Source organism: Camellia sinensis, unplaced genomic scaffold (genome assembly GCF_055761805.1).
Source record: "Camellia sinensis isolate YWXY unplaced genomic scaffold, ASM5576180v1 Unanchor4, whole genome shotgun sequence".
In the NCBI taxonomy this organism is placed as follows: Eukaryota; Viridiplantae; Streptophyta; class Magnoliopsida; order Ericales; family Theaceae; genus Camellia; species Camellia sinensis.
The window spans coordinates 5,334,390-5,347,710 of NW_028129277.1; the positions used below are offsets into that span (position 1 = coordinate 5,334,390).

The 13,321-nt window shown below is 34.0% G+C and overlaps 1 protein-coding gene across 1 annotated transcript; it reads right to left on the reverse strand.

The window, feature by feature from the left end:
* Nucleotides 1-1,425: 1,425 nt before the first annotated feature.
* On the reverse strand, nt 1,426-3,889 carry LOC145816683 (uncharacterized). The gene is made up of 3 exons (XM_082912578.1): nt 3,617-3,889; nt 2,622-3,386; nt 1,426-2,524 (listed from the first exon to the last, which is right to left on the reverse strand). The coding sequence occupies exons 2-3, from the start codon at nt 3,371-3,373 to the stop codon at nt 1,474-1,476; spliced, it is 1,803 nt and encodes a 600-aa protein (XP_082768704.1). The 5' UTR covers nt 3,374-3,386; nt 3,617-3,889; the 3' UTR covers nt 1,426-1,473.
* Between the last annotated feature and the right edge of the window lie 9,432 nt (nt 3,890-13,321).

Consider the following 13,321-nt stretch of genomic DNA (forward strand, 5'->3'; position numbering starts at 1 on the left):
ATAAAAAGATGGAGATGATTTTTACACCAAAAGTTGTTGGATTTTTCATCTTTATTTTTTTTGCTAGTCCTTTTTCTTTGATTCTTCAAGTTCGTTGAAGCTGTTCCAGTGAGTGCTACTATAGCAAATGTTCAACCATTGTATCTTGGGATATAGACACCAGACCTCAAGTACTAATGAAGATGTGGCGAATCTGTTTTAAGAACACCATATAAAACATGGGACTCGATTTGCATCCCTTCTCATTTGTTCTTTAATTTTTTAAAATTAATTTCATTTCGACGAGTTCTAATTTTTATCTATCCATGTTACTAATTTGTTCAAATAATTTGGTTTATTCGAATTCCATGTTATAATCTAGTTCATTCCTATATTTTCAGTTTTATAGTTTGTTCTCCAATTCTATATGTTATTTTATTTTATTCATTAATAAAAGCAAGATTGTTTTATCTTCTCTATTTTATTTTATCTAATTTATCCTTCAATTATTATGGAAAAAAATACCAACACCCAATACTCAGTGGGTAAGAATTTACCTTCATGTTTGGAGAAAATACTCAACAATCATCTTCCAAATATGATGTGGTGTTCTTGAATATCTCCAATATACATCCATACATCTGAATATATGGCCTTCTTTAGAACTCCGAGTGCCTTGTCCTCTTTCTTCTCTCAAATTCTTTTAGGCCAGCCTTTACTTAGCTTTTCTTCAACCACATCGAACAAATCACATGCTTTGAAATATGAAAACAGAACAATCTTCATTTTTTTTTAATGTGAGAACATCATTTTCTCGCACCAAAAATACATATTGGGTGATTATTGTATGATAATTTACTATAATGATCAGAGAAGACTTTTAGGGTCGTAATAACTCTGATACCACTTTGTTAGAAATAAAAATAGCTACACAAAACACAAATTTGGAAGACAATTGAAGAAAAATAATGTGACTCTTGTATTTCACTCATACTGTTCTTATTAAATTCTCATACTCATACTCATACTCATCCATTAAATGACTATATATAAGATCCTAACATGTAACTCACATAGTCGCATAACCCACTAAACTCTATTGTTCTTTGTAACCACTAGTATATCAGCATACTACTAATGACTCTTAACACATCATTATCCACCATTACATGCATACCATTATTCCTCCACAATTAGCATAACTAAATATAGGAAATTCCTAAAATATTAAAGCACAAGTTTCCTTGAAAACACCATATTGTACTGTAAGAACTACCATGTAATGGTGCTTCATGTCTGGTAACAACTTACAACAATGTCTAAAAATGACTTCAAAAGAAAATGATGTATGAATTTATATAATATATACACCATTTGAATGACAACTAGAACCAGAATAATCATTTTTTTTTATATATATATATAATTACACAGGCTCATGTACTATTTGTTTGAAAAGTTTCAATTTGGATTGAAAATATTCCAATTAAATCTTCACTTTTTGCTGTCTTTTGCATCAAAGGCACAGCGATATCTAAGCCTAAAATTACAGGGCACACATTCAAAGGCAAAACGGTTATGATCAAGAGGTTTACCGCAGCAGTCACAGCAGGGCCCCTGGGGGTTCTTCCAAGTCTTGGGGCATTGAACGAAAGTGAGAAAGTGAGGGTGTTTCTCAACCTTAAGAGTGCCCCCAAATTTCACATTTGAATATAAATCACTGAGAAGAGGATGAACACATCCTGTATGAAGTGATTTGTCACAATCAATGCAGTGATAGAACCAACATTTCGGATTTACTTCGATCTCACAAATTTCACAGTAATACTCGTCCAAATGGTTTTCGATAGGTGAATAGGTTAACAAGAAGGGGTGTTCATCATATCTGTGCCAGAACTTAAGTGGCGATAAAGCACAAAGGTGACATAGGTTGAAACTGCAAGCCTCGCAAGCAAACACAAAGTAAACACTGGCCTTGCATGCACTGCATATACCATTGGGTATTTTCCTTAGAGCAAGGGTGCGCTTGTGAGTGTCATGTCTCATAAAGTGGGGTAGGGCAGCACACGTAATGTCGAGGTAGAATTTGCAAGTTTCGCAACCAAACATGAACACATTGCAACTTTTTAAGCAATAATCACATGTGAGTAGAGGGGTCTGCTGTGGAATCAATTGGAGCGGGTGCTCTGGGTGACACGGGTTTTGCAATTCACTATGCAACTCCGCACAACACTCGTGGAGAAAGAAGTTGCATTGAACACAATGGTAAAAGGGAGCCAAGATGGGTTTGGCGCATCCATCACATATTTCATCATGTTTCACCTCATCTTTTCTGTCTAGGCATGACTTATTGTTGATTGGCTTGTCCACAAATACTAATGGATGGACATGACTAGAGTGGTTGATCTCTGCCGCTTTGTTATATTTCCCTGGTTGACCAATGTTCTTGATAAAAAGGGTTATTGGATCAACTGATTCATCAGCTAATGGTAAACCCTTCATATTGAAGTCAAGAGGTTTAACTCCGACCTCTGTTTCACAATCCCTGAAACCACAAAATTATGAACTGAATATCATCAATTACCACGAAAAGGACCCAAACAGAATAAAAAGAATAAGAATTGTAAGGGGAGAAGGTTAACCTGGACAACTCTGCCCTTGATGTTGCACAATTAACATGGGAGAAGTATCTACAACCAACACAAATATAAGCCCAGTGGAGACTATTCAGATACTCGGTGCAAATTTCACAAGTAGGCCTGAATTGATAATATTCCTTAGGAATATAATAGATGAGACTGAGAGGGTGGTGGTGATTAATACATTTGATGGAGCTTGGTAGCGAAGCACATTTCTGGTTGACCCAAAACCCACATGTGGTACAAAGGTAGGAGGCACCTTTATGCTCCCTACCACAAGCAAAACAGAAGAACAAGGCTGGCCTCTGTATAGAGATTAGCGGGTGTTGGTGGGCATCGTGTTCAACAACTTGTTGAATCATGTCCATCGCTGAAACACACATTATGTCGAGATAAAAAAAACATTTGGAACATTTGTAAAAAAATGTCTCACACTTTCTTCCACATGCAGCACAGTGGCAAATGGTGCCATCTTTAGGGTTCTTTAAAACGAGATTAAGAGGGTGTTGAGTGTGCATATGATGTGACATCTTCATGGGTAGCTCTGAACATAATTTGTGCAAGAAAAAGTTACAGAAGACGCAACCGTAGCAAAGACCTGAGATTGGTTGCTCACATCCATAGCACGAAACTTCCTTACCATCACTCAGGTGCTCTTCTGACGAAGTCAATGGATGCTTATGGCTGAAATGCTTAATCTGCACGGAAGCATGATCTGGTTTTGATCTTGAATCTGTTTGTCTGAGAATCATCATCACTGTTATTCTCCTACACTACACAATCAACCGATTAGTATATCTGCAAGAAACAACTTCAAATTTTAAGATCAACCCACCTTTTTTATTGTCAAAACAAAGAAAAAAAAAACAACAATTTTTTTTTTTAGAGCTCTAGAAATCTCAATTTATTTATTTATTTATATTTTTAGTTTTGTTAAGAGAAAATGCAAAACCATTAACTACATAAATTTGTAGTGCTGAGAGAATTAAATACCAAACCTTAATAAAATTCTTCCAATTTGATAGAGGCCCAAATCGAAAGAAATTCTGGATTCCCTTTAAAAAGACGACCTGTGTAGCAGAGAAGAAAAACAAGAAGATTTTTCTCTTCTAAAAAGTAAAGTCACTTCATGTAGTAAAGTCATCCAACCTCCAACCACCAACGTCATCTTTAGGAGAAATTTTCCTTTTTCCACACAGGGGGAGGATCGGTGAAACTAGGTTCCTGTTCCTGAGGGGGACCCATTTTAGCTTACAACTTACAAGTGGCTTGAAATTATTCATTTTTGTCATGGACCACCACGCTATTCATTCAACAACATTATAAATTCAGAGTTATAACTTTAGAAATTATTTAGTAAAATGAATCGATAGTTTAAATTCATCTTATTTATTAATTTATATTTCATTAATTTAATCTATTTTATACATATATATTCGAGATAGATTACGATACAAAGGTAAGTTCATAGCATTTTTTGTTATTCATTTTACTTATCTTTGAATTCGGGTACATCATCATTCATTGCAAAAATAAATAAGTAAATAATTTTATAATTATAATTATATAATTTGATCACATTTATTTTTAGAATAAATTACAAATACACTTTTAAAATTTACTTAAAATATAAATTACCTCATGTAATTTTGAAAATTACATCTCGGGCTCCTTCAAATTTCTAATCGCATAAACAATAACGCATTTTATTAATAAATTAGGAATAAACAAATAGTTTTTTAATGATATCATAAATATATTTTAATTAATAATTCAGATAATTTTATTGTTGTATATAAGAATAGTTCGGAATTTTATTTTTTCTGTTCATTCTGTTAAATAAAAAATTCTAATAATGTAGTATTTGTGATTTCTAAAACCATGGGGACAATTTGTGTAGAAATTAGTATAATATATACACAGCGGAAATAAACGGATTCGGACATACCTTTTACACTCAAAACGAATCCATGGATCATATGAATGAATCACGTACCTCCATTGATGTTTTCGAATAATTCCTAACAGCGGAGTAAAACTACTAGAGAACTACCCATACTATTCACAGTAAAGGCGAAATGGTTTATGGGAAGAGAGAACATATAATTTTTGTTGTATCAAATACAGAACCCAAGTTTCGTTTATATAAAAGAGTTAAGAGACCCATAAGATAGATGTATTATCCCAGATAATGTCTATCTCATATCAACAATATATAATTAATAATTATTATCTAATATATTGACAATTATTCATATCAATATTATCTCATATCTTGAAACATAATTTATTACTTTATTGGGATCTCTCCTAATCGGGTCATGCCACCATGGGCGACCCAATTGGGTCCGGGTTCTAAACCCAATCCAATTTTCCACCATCTCCCACTCGAACATGAGCTGGCATGACACTGCGCCTTTTGTATTTCAATCTACCCAATAAACACAATCATACTAGCCAATGAATCGTGTGACCAGTGAGAACACCTGCATGTGGGAGCTCTACACTAGAAACTCAAAAAAGAGTCAGCATAGAGATATCAACCTGAAAATAAAAGTAATGTCTCATATATCCCAGACCCATCTAATTACACCAGTCCAAAAAAATCTCTAATCTCTCAAAAGATCACGTTTGACCCTCTCAATTCTTGCAATATATTCACACTCAATCCGCCTCTCATACAGAGTGATATGAGTTGTCAGCAGTGAATATACAATAGTGGTGTAATACTAGATGATCTTTCATTTGCCCTTATGCCATTTAGTTTAGGATTGACCGCTTTCCTAGTGATGTCCCTTAAGGCCGGATCATACATGACCGTAGGCAACATACCAAAGTAGCAAAACATCAACCCCTTATCTTATGACATAGTCAAAAGTCACAAAAAGGGTACATGAGTAAAATTCATATAAATAATGACATGTAAGACTTACACAGTGAGGAAACAAGGATCCATTCTCTCACATCATTACTCGATCGCCAAACACATGTAATATGAATGCATGCTACGATGGAGTAACTCTTCCAAAGAGTGACATCGTACCAGATGCACTGTGCAGATCTTAGTCTAGTCGCTTTCTAGTGCCTAACTCAAATTCTCTATTTCGTCGTCTTCTAAATGCCAAATAAGATCTCGCATCTGGCTAATCATAATAGGAACAACATAGAAAGCGGGTACTAACATCTATGTTTTGTCTTTAACACGACCTCATCTTGGTTGTAACCAAGGCGACACACATAGTGGATAATTTAAGCCTCTCTTGGCTCCAAATAAAATAAACTGCTAGTCTTATCATTGCTCGCTCCTAAGCGCCAAGGGCGATTCCTCGTGTAAGTGAGCCAACCTGGCCTGCTGGCATCATCATCTGCTGATCATTATGACACAAACCATAATAGCATCAATATTTCATAATCCACCATCTACGATTCACATGAAGTGGTTCAAGATCACTACCTTTTGCACAGTTACCTCTCTAAATATATTTCGGTGATCAATTTGCGCTCATTCAAGATCTGCCCAACAAGCGCATTGAATCTTACAAATGGTAAATTTGTACACTACCAGTAAAGCATCTTATTTATAGTCTAATGAGCAAGGTCAATGTCTAAACTACTCAGTTGACCATTTACAAAAGATAGCACTCATCATGCCAAATACGTCCATATAGCATACTTTAGGATCCCACAACAAAAGATCAAGGAATATGGGTCATCTGTTTTTCCCAAAGACAATCCGAGGATTCACTCAATAGCTAAGACTTTAGCTTTTATCGATAGGAAAGTCAATGGGTTTGCAATTTTGTATTTAGAATCTGTCACACCCCAAATCCGGGCATGACCGGCCGTGGCCCACAGGGACTTAGCCCAAGGCACACGTAAGCCTAAACATGAACCCAAAAACCAAAAAGAATAAATGTGATGATAGCCTAGAAATAAATAAATCAACACTCAATCCAGTGAGATACCACAAGTGAAAACAAGTCATAACCAACTTCCTAAAAATATATATATACTAAATGGGACACAAACCGCCCACAAAATAAAATAATTCTAAATAAAACCCAACCACAATGTATGCACAAAATTCGACAAAGCAACCTAAAACAAATTAAATAAATGCCCTAGAGGTCCATGCAATTGAGTCCCCGCTACGCCATGAGTTGACTCTAAGTCCTTCTAACACCTGGAAATGGTAAACAACTAAGTCAGCTGATAGCTCAGTGAGTAGCAACATGGATAGTAAATACAGTTTTGAAAACAGGGTTCAATTCCAAAATAAGATATATATCACAGAAACTAGATTGGCATACAGTTTGGTAAATACAATCTGTTTCAAAAAGAAGGTTCCACAGTTCAACACTTAAAATACTCATGTCTCGCAAGAACATGATAAACAACATTTTCTACTTAAAACAGATTATAACATCATGAACACCAATAATTTTCTGGGTACCAAGAAAAACAAATAATCTGCCACACAGTTCTCAAGGCTATAAGCCCCATTGGATCCAATACCGAACTAAGAGTCATCCTCAGGGTGGCACCTGTGCCTTTTCTCAAAGACGATCCGATTGAAGGTCACCTAGTTATTTTTAAAGGTCTTTTCCTTACAATCGTTGAGCACTAGAGTCATCATAGCCCAACCCGGATCTGTTCCCTAGTGGCCAGAGTCACCACACACAGTGGAATAATTTCCCTGGACTAAATACACACATGGTCCCAATAATCAATACACATCAGTTTCGCAAAATATGGTAGTTCATCATTATAAACATGAGACCAAAACAAATAGTTTACAGCATGCCAAGTTCACACATGTTTCAGAAATAATTTGATTCCATTGATAATATAATAATTTATCAAAACAGTTTAGTCTTAAAACAACAATTTAATTTTCCAACAGTTCAGGGTAGGGGAACATTTACAAAAATATGTAGCATGAAACTACTCACCTGAAAACGAAATAATATAACCCTCGAATAGAGTGTAAAAGTCCAACTAGTGCCCTGAACCAAGTATAAAAAAAAAAAAAAACTACACGTCACAACTAATTTAAAAATACTAAAAAAAAAGGAACTAAGTAACCTCAACTAAAGCGCACTAACACGGCTGAACCCAACTCACCGTTACTCTTAAATATTACCTAAGTTCATGTTCTTCAAGGTTTAAAATCACCCAAGACATGGGTTCCGGTCAAAACTTAATTAATTGTGACTTTAAGATAAAACAGAATTTCAAACAAGCCTTTCCAACCTATTCGCTAACTTTGAAAATTACAAAACCCACTCCACCCTATTCGAGAAATTCCAAAAACCTCCAGATATCAACTAATATATCCTAAGTTTCAAACCCAATTGGTTTCACTTGATTTTCTTATCAATACAATTATCTACAATTTATTATATCCAAACAGGTTGTTTTCTGCAGCACTTTAAAGAAATTGACGGTTCTCTTAATATACACGAGCAATCAATGCAAGGCCAAAAACGTACGAAACTAGACTTGTAATCGGTTCTAATGACACTAATTTGATAATTTTTGGATTTATACCCAAAGAGAACAACACTCCCGAATTTACTATTTCGGACTGGTTTCCTGGACAGATTTGGATACCTCAATTTATATGAATTTTGACTCCCAAAAATTATGAAAAAATTCAGATATGCAATTCAATATGTAATTGATCTACTGTAAAAATTTCAGATTAAAATTCATCCGTTTGATATGGTTTCTTGATTTTTAAAGTTTACGATTATGTGCAGAATTTTTGGACTAAGATTCACACCGATTCTTTATACATGAATTTAACTCCTTAGAATTCTTAACAGTATACATATATACATTATACATAAATCTACAACCTCTCCATCAATGAACTAAATAATAATAGAGTAAGGATAAAGAACAAAAACAAAGAAAAGAAGAAATATGAAGACCTACCACACCCAAAAATTACTCATTGTTTGCAATCCCCCTTTTTTTTTTTTCTTCTTTTCTCTCAACTTCTTTCTCCCCATGGCTGCTGCTATAGAATGTATTAGGAGCCTAGGGTTTTTCTTTTCTTTTTCTTTGTTATACATAACATAAATGACTCTAGACAAAAATGTCCTTTGTTTTATTTTATTTTATTTTATCTCTCCATTAATTTAAATAAAATACAACTACTATTAGATCAAAATATGCTTACTAATTTGACACTTAATTTTATTTTATTTATTTATTTTTTAAAATAATAAATCTTGCCTTTAAATTGAAGACTTTCACCATAAATTTATTTTAGGTTTTAAAATTAATTAAAAGACCCTCCAAATATTTAATTTGCACTTTAAGATTCACCATCAAAATATTTGAGATTGTAATATTATTATTGTTATTATTTAAATATTTACTTAATTTTTATATTTGGGTTCTCACAGAATCGTTCTAAGATATTCCTTATGTAAGTCATCAAAGATAAACCGAGAATTCTCCCAGAAGGATTGTACATCCGATTACATCACCCGTGTCCATTATGTTTGAAACAAAGGACGGCCAACCCTAGGTGGCAACAACCTTATAAATTCCCGGCTCATAATGACCAAGTAAGGAAAAATCCTTTTGGACCATTGATCATGCCTTAATGATCTTCATCGATCATCATTGGCCTATCAAGGCTCGACGAAATCTAAGAACCACAATTTGGATAACTATTTTAGGTCGTAAAAGATTTATCAGAACTTGCAATACTTTGGCGCTCCTAACTTTTCACCGTAAAAGCAGAAGGTAAATCCCTACAGATCTACTTATCCAAGTCTCCAGCGAGAAGTTAGGTCACAACGTCCACAAATCAAAGTTTTGAACTCATGTCAATCATAGCGTAAGTCGAAATAACCTTACTTCCCAGGAGGAAGTCTTCTCATGGTTTACACCTTCCTCAATCGTGTGACCTTTCGGTATCTAGTGAGCCTTATACCTCAAAAAATGACTATCCAAATCGCCCATAACTTTAGAACAATTTTGCGTCATAGCAAAAAGTCAACCAAATCCTAGAAATGGTTAATCCTCAAAAACTTTGTCTTAAAATGTGCAATTTTGATCCACTTTCCAAAAATATGGGACTAGAGAGCCTTTGGCATTATCATAGGCTCTTTATCATCTTGCAGAGCAATCATGAATGTTTCCCTCTCAATCACCTAGTGATGACGTGGAAAATTTTCACATTCGCTACCACACAATTAAGAATATAGAGTATTCTTCTCTAATGGAGTAATCCACTAGTAGGTACATCGATCCCACTGTCCCTGGGATATTGAAAATTTCTTTCTATTCTCAACTAGGCTACATAAAGTGCCATACTTAGCATTCTGTATCTTATAGAGTTCCAAAACTCTATTCGTGTCACCTTTACTAAGAAAACTTTATGTGACTTAGTTACACTCCCACAAAGCTGCTCACCTATAAGCACATGACCCAGAGGGTTTACATGACAGTATACAATAATGCGCCACATGACCCTAAGAGTTTATAAGACAACATACAATAATGCGCCATAGAACTCTAGGTCTTAACTTTGCAACCGTATGATAAGCAAAATAAAGATAAGCTGCTTGAAGGTTACAGATCGCCCACAAATGGCTCTCTGCTAACCCATTACTTAAATAGAGTGTAAAATCTGATATGGAGGGCACTTAGTTAGGGATATAGGCAACAAACTAAAATGCAATTCCCAATTGGGAAACATTTTGCGCGATCATCCACCTAACATAAACAATACTTAATTCCTTATCTCTAATACACCATTGTGTTGCTGAGTATTAGGAATAATCAATTTTCTAAGTACCCATTTCTCTTCAAAGAGCTTTCTAAAAAACAACTGAAATAGATACTCGCCACCTTGGTCAAAACTAAAAATACGAAAGCTCTTATCTAATTGATCTTGACCTCATATGTGCAATGTCAAAAATCATCTCAAAACTTTTGACTTCTGGGAGAACAAATAGTCTTGACTAAGATGCGTATCGTAATTTATAAATGTGTCGAGATTGGGGCTAGTTATCATACCTTTACACATATCCAGTCACAAATATCATAGTGGACTAAATGCTCCAATACAGATGCCCTTCTGTGGCTTTCCTACTTATTTGTACGCAACCATTGCGAACAAAATTACACATTTACATGAGAGCAAGATACCACAAGTGAGTGGGCCCGAAAGGCCCTACCCAAACCATCCATATCATCTTCTCATTAATGTAATTAAAGTACAACAAGCTACCTGTTTATGACCAATGTCATAAACTAATTCCAATCATCCTAATGTGCGAATTATTCGAAAACATCAATGGAAGCACGTGATTCACCCATATGATCTATGAATTCGTTTTGAGTGTAAAAGGTATGCCCGAATCTGTTTATTTCTGATGTGTATATAGTATATTAATTTCTACGTTGGTATCAGAGCCATTGTTGGGTGTTTTCGTGTTATTTGTGCATGAATATATGTATAGATATGATTTGTGCATAAAATTGATATTTTTTGAACCATCTCTGATTGTCCTAAATTTCATATATGTTGTAGTCTATATTATTTAGATCATATCTGCAAAGTTTTGCAAAAAATTGGATCGCCAAATTTTGAGAAAATTTGAGATTCATATTTAATTTTTTGTAACTTTGACTGAATACTGGTTTTACATGCTTTCTTTTTATATTATGAAAATTATATATTTGGAATCCTTGTTTCGAGACCTTCGAAACGGTATATTATGGGCCTAATTTTGACTTACGGTTGAGGAGAAAAATCAAACCCTAATTTTAGGTGAGAGTTGAAACAAACAGAGAAAAAGACGAATTTGCTGACGTCATCTGTGAATTGTAGCGACTCTAATTTTTCATAAGTCATTATTTATTATTATTACTTTATTTTATTTTTAGCTTTATTAATTATGTGGATACATGAGAATTTAATGTGATATTTAATTAATTTAGTGTGATAGTTAATTATATATAATTAATCAGAATATTTATATATTTATATATTTTATATATAAAAAAGTATTTTATATATTGATAAAATATATATCATATTTATGTATGTTGTATTTATATATTAGGTTATACTTATAGCAATTGCCTTTAGGAAAAGAAAAAAAAAAGAAAGAAAACAAAAAGAAAAGAGGGTTGTGTGCAGCTGTGAGAGAGAGAGAGAGAGAGAGAGAGACTTTGTGATTTTGGTTTTGAAGCAGTAGCAGCCACGGGAAGAGTAGAAAAGAAAAGAGGGGGTACGGCGGGGAGCGAAAGAAGAGAGGAGGGAAAAAAAAAAAGAAAAAAAAGAAAGGGATAGGGTTTTATTTTGGGAGTTTTACTAATTCTGCAAGTAATTCTTTGATCTTCGAAAAATAATTGTGAGTGCAAAACCCACTTTTCTTGATTTATGTTTATTTCGTTTTTTTTATTTATTTGATGTTGGTTTGGTATTGTTTTTGTATGAACATGATGGATTGATTTTAATTATTTTGATTAGTTGTGTATGCAAAGTTTAGGGTTTTCATATGTATTTATTTTATGAATGTAATCACACTCATGAATATATGAAATTAAAATAAATTAGAAACACATAGATAGTTCTGAATACTTCACCACGACTCTATGGATTGTTGTGTTATTTGAGTGTTGGTGAGAAAGAGTGTATAAAAAAAATGTGAGGATTATGAGATTTATTTGAATGCCTTAGGGTTGCCATTGTGATGTTTCTTCTCATGGGTAAATGAGGTGCCGTGTATATATGTATTGTTGCCTCAATCTCAGGAGTAGACGAATGATTTGATTTACGCACGTACGTATATGCTAATCATCTAGGGAGTGTGAGTCAAACTTGGGGCGATATCCCTGTGCAAATTTGACTTCGGAGCGGTGTTAGGTATACGGAAGGCACATGGGATATATGTGTAAGCCGGAAGTGAAGGGCCGAAGTGGTGGAGTTAAGCTACAAAGAATTAAATATGAACTTATTGATATAGTTTCAATTGCTTTGATTTATATATCTCGAAAAATAGTAAACGACCTTGATAAATTATGAAGTTTGGGCAGAGATATGTATACGTAATTCTAGACAACTTTTGTATTTTAAATTTTTACAAAAAAGATCGATTGAAACTTATAATCTGATGATCTTTGTTGTAATAGCTTTTATTCATTTTAGCAATGCATATTTTAGATGCTGTTTTAACGCACGAAACGAGCTCATTTTTATTGATCTCGCGTAAACTGAAGTAAAACATTATTTTGAACATTTTTCGTGTTTTGAACTTTTCCAAAACAAATCATCTTAGGGCAGTTTCTTTTCGTTTTCAACTTTAGATTTTTTTGTTGAATTCCGTTTAGGTTCTTCTTTCAAGTTTTTCTCTCAATCTGTTCAGTTTATACTAAATTCGTTCTCACTGCCTCTTAGGAAATTTGATTCTATACAACTTTTGTTCTTTGAGTTTTGGTCAATTCGAATGATTTAAGTATGAAATAGTGCATTTTTGTAAGAAATAGATGTATTATTGATTGATATTTGTTATGTTTACAATGATTCCTATATATAGGAGAGGGTGAGTGTGTAGTAGGTGAGGAGTAAGTGAGGAGTAGGTGGAGAGTAGGTGAAGTGGGTGGAGTAGGTGTAGTGGTAGGTTTTGGTACATTTTAACTGCCCCCCGCAAACTCAAGGGGGATAGGAACTA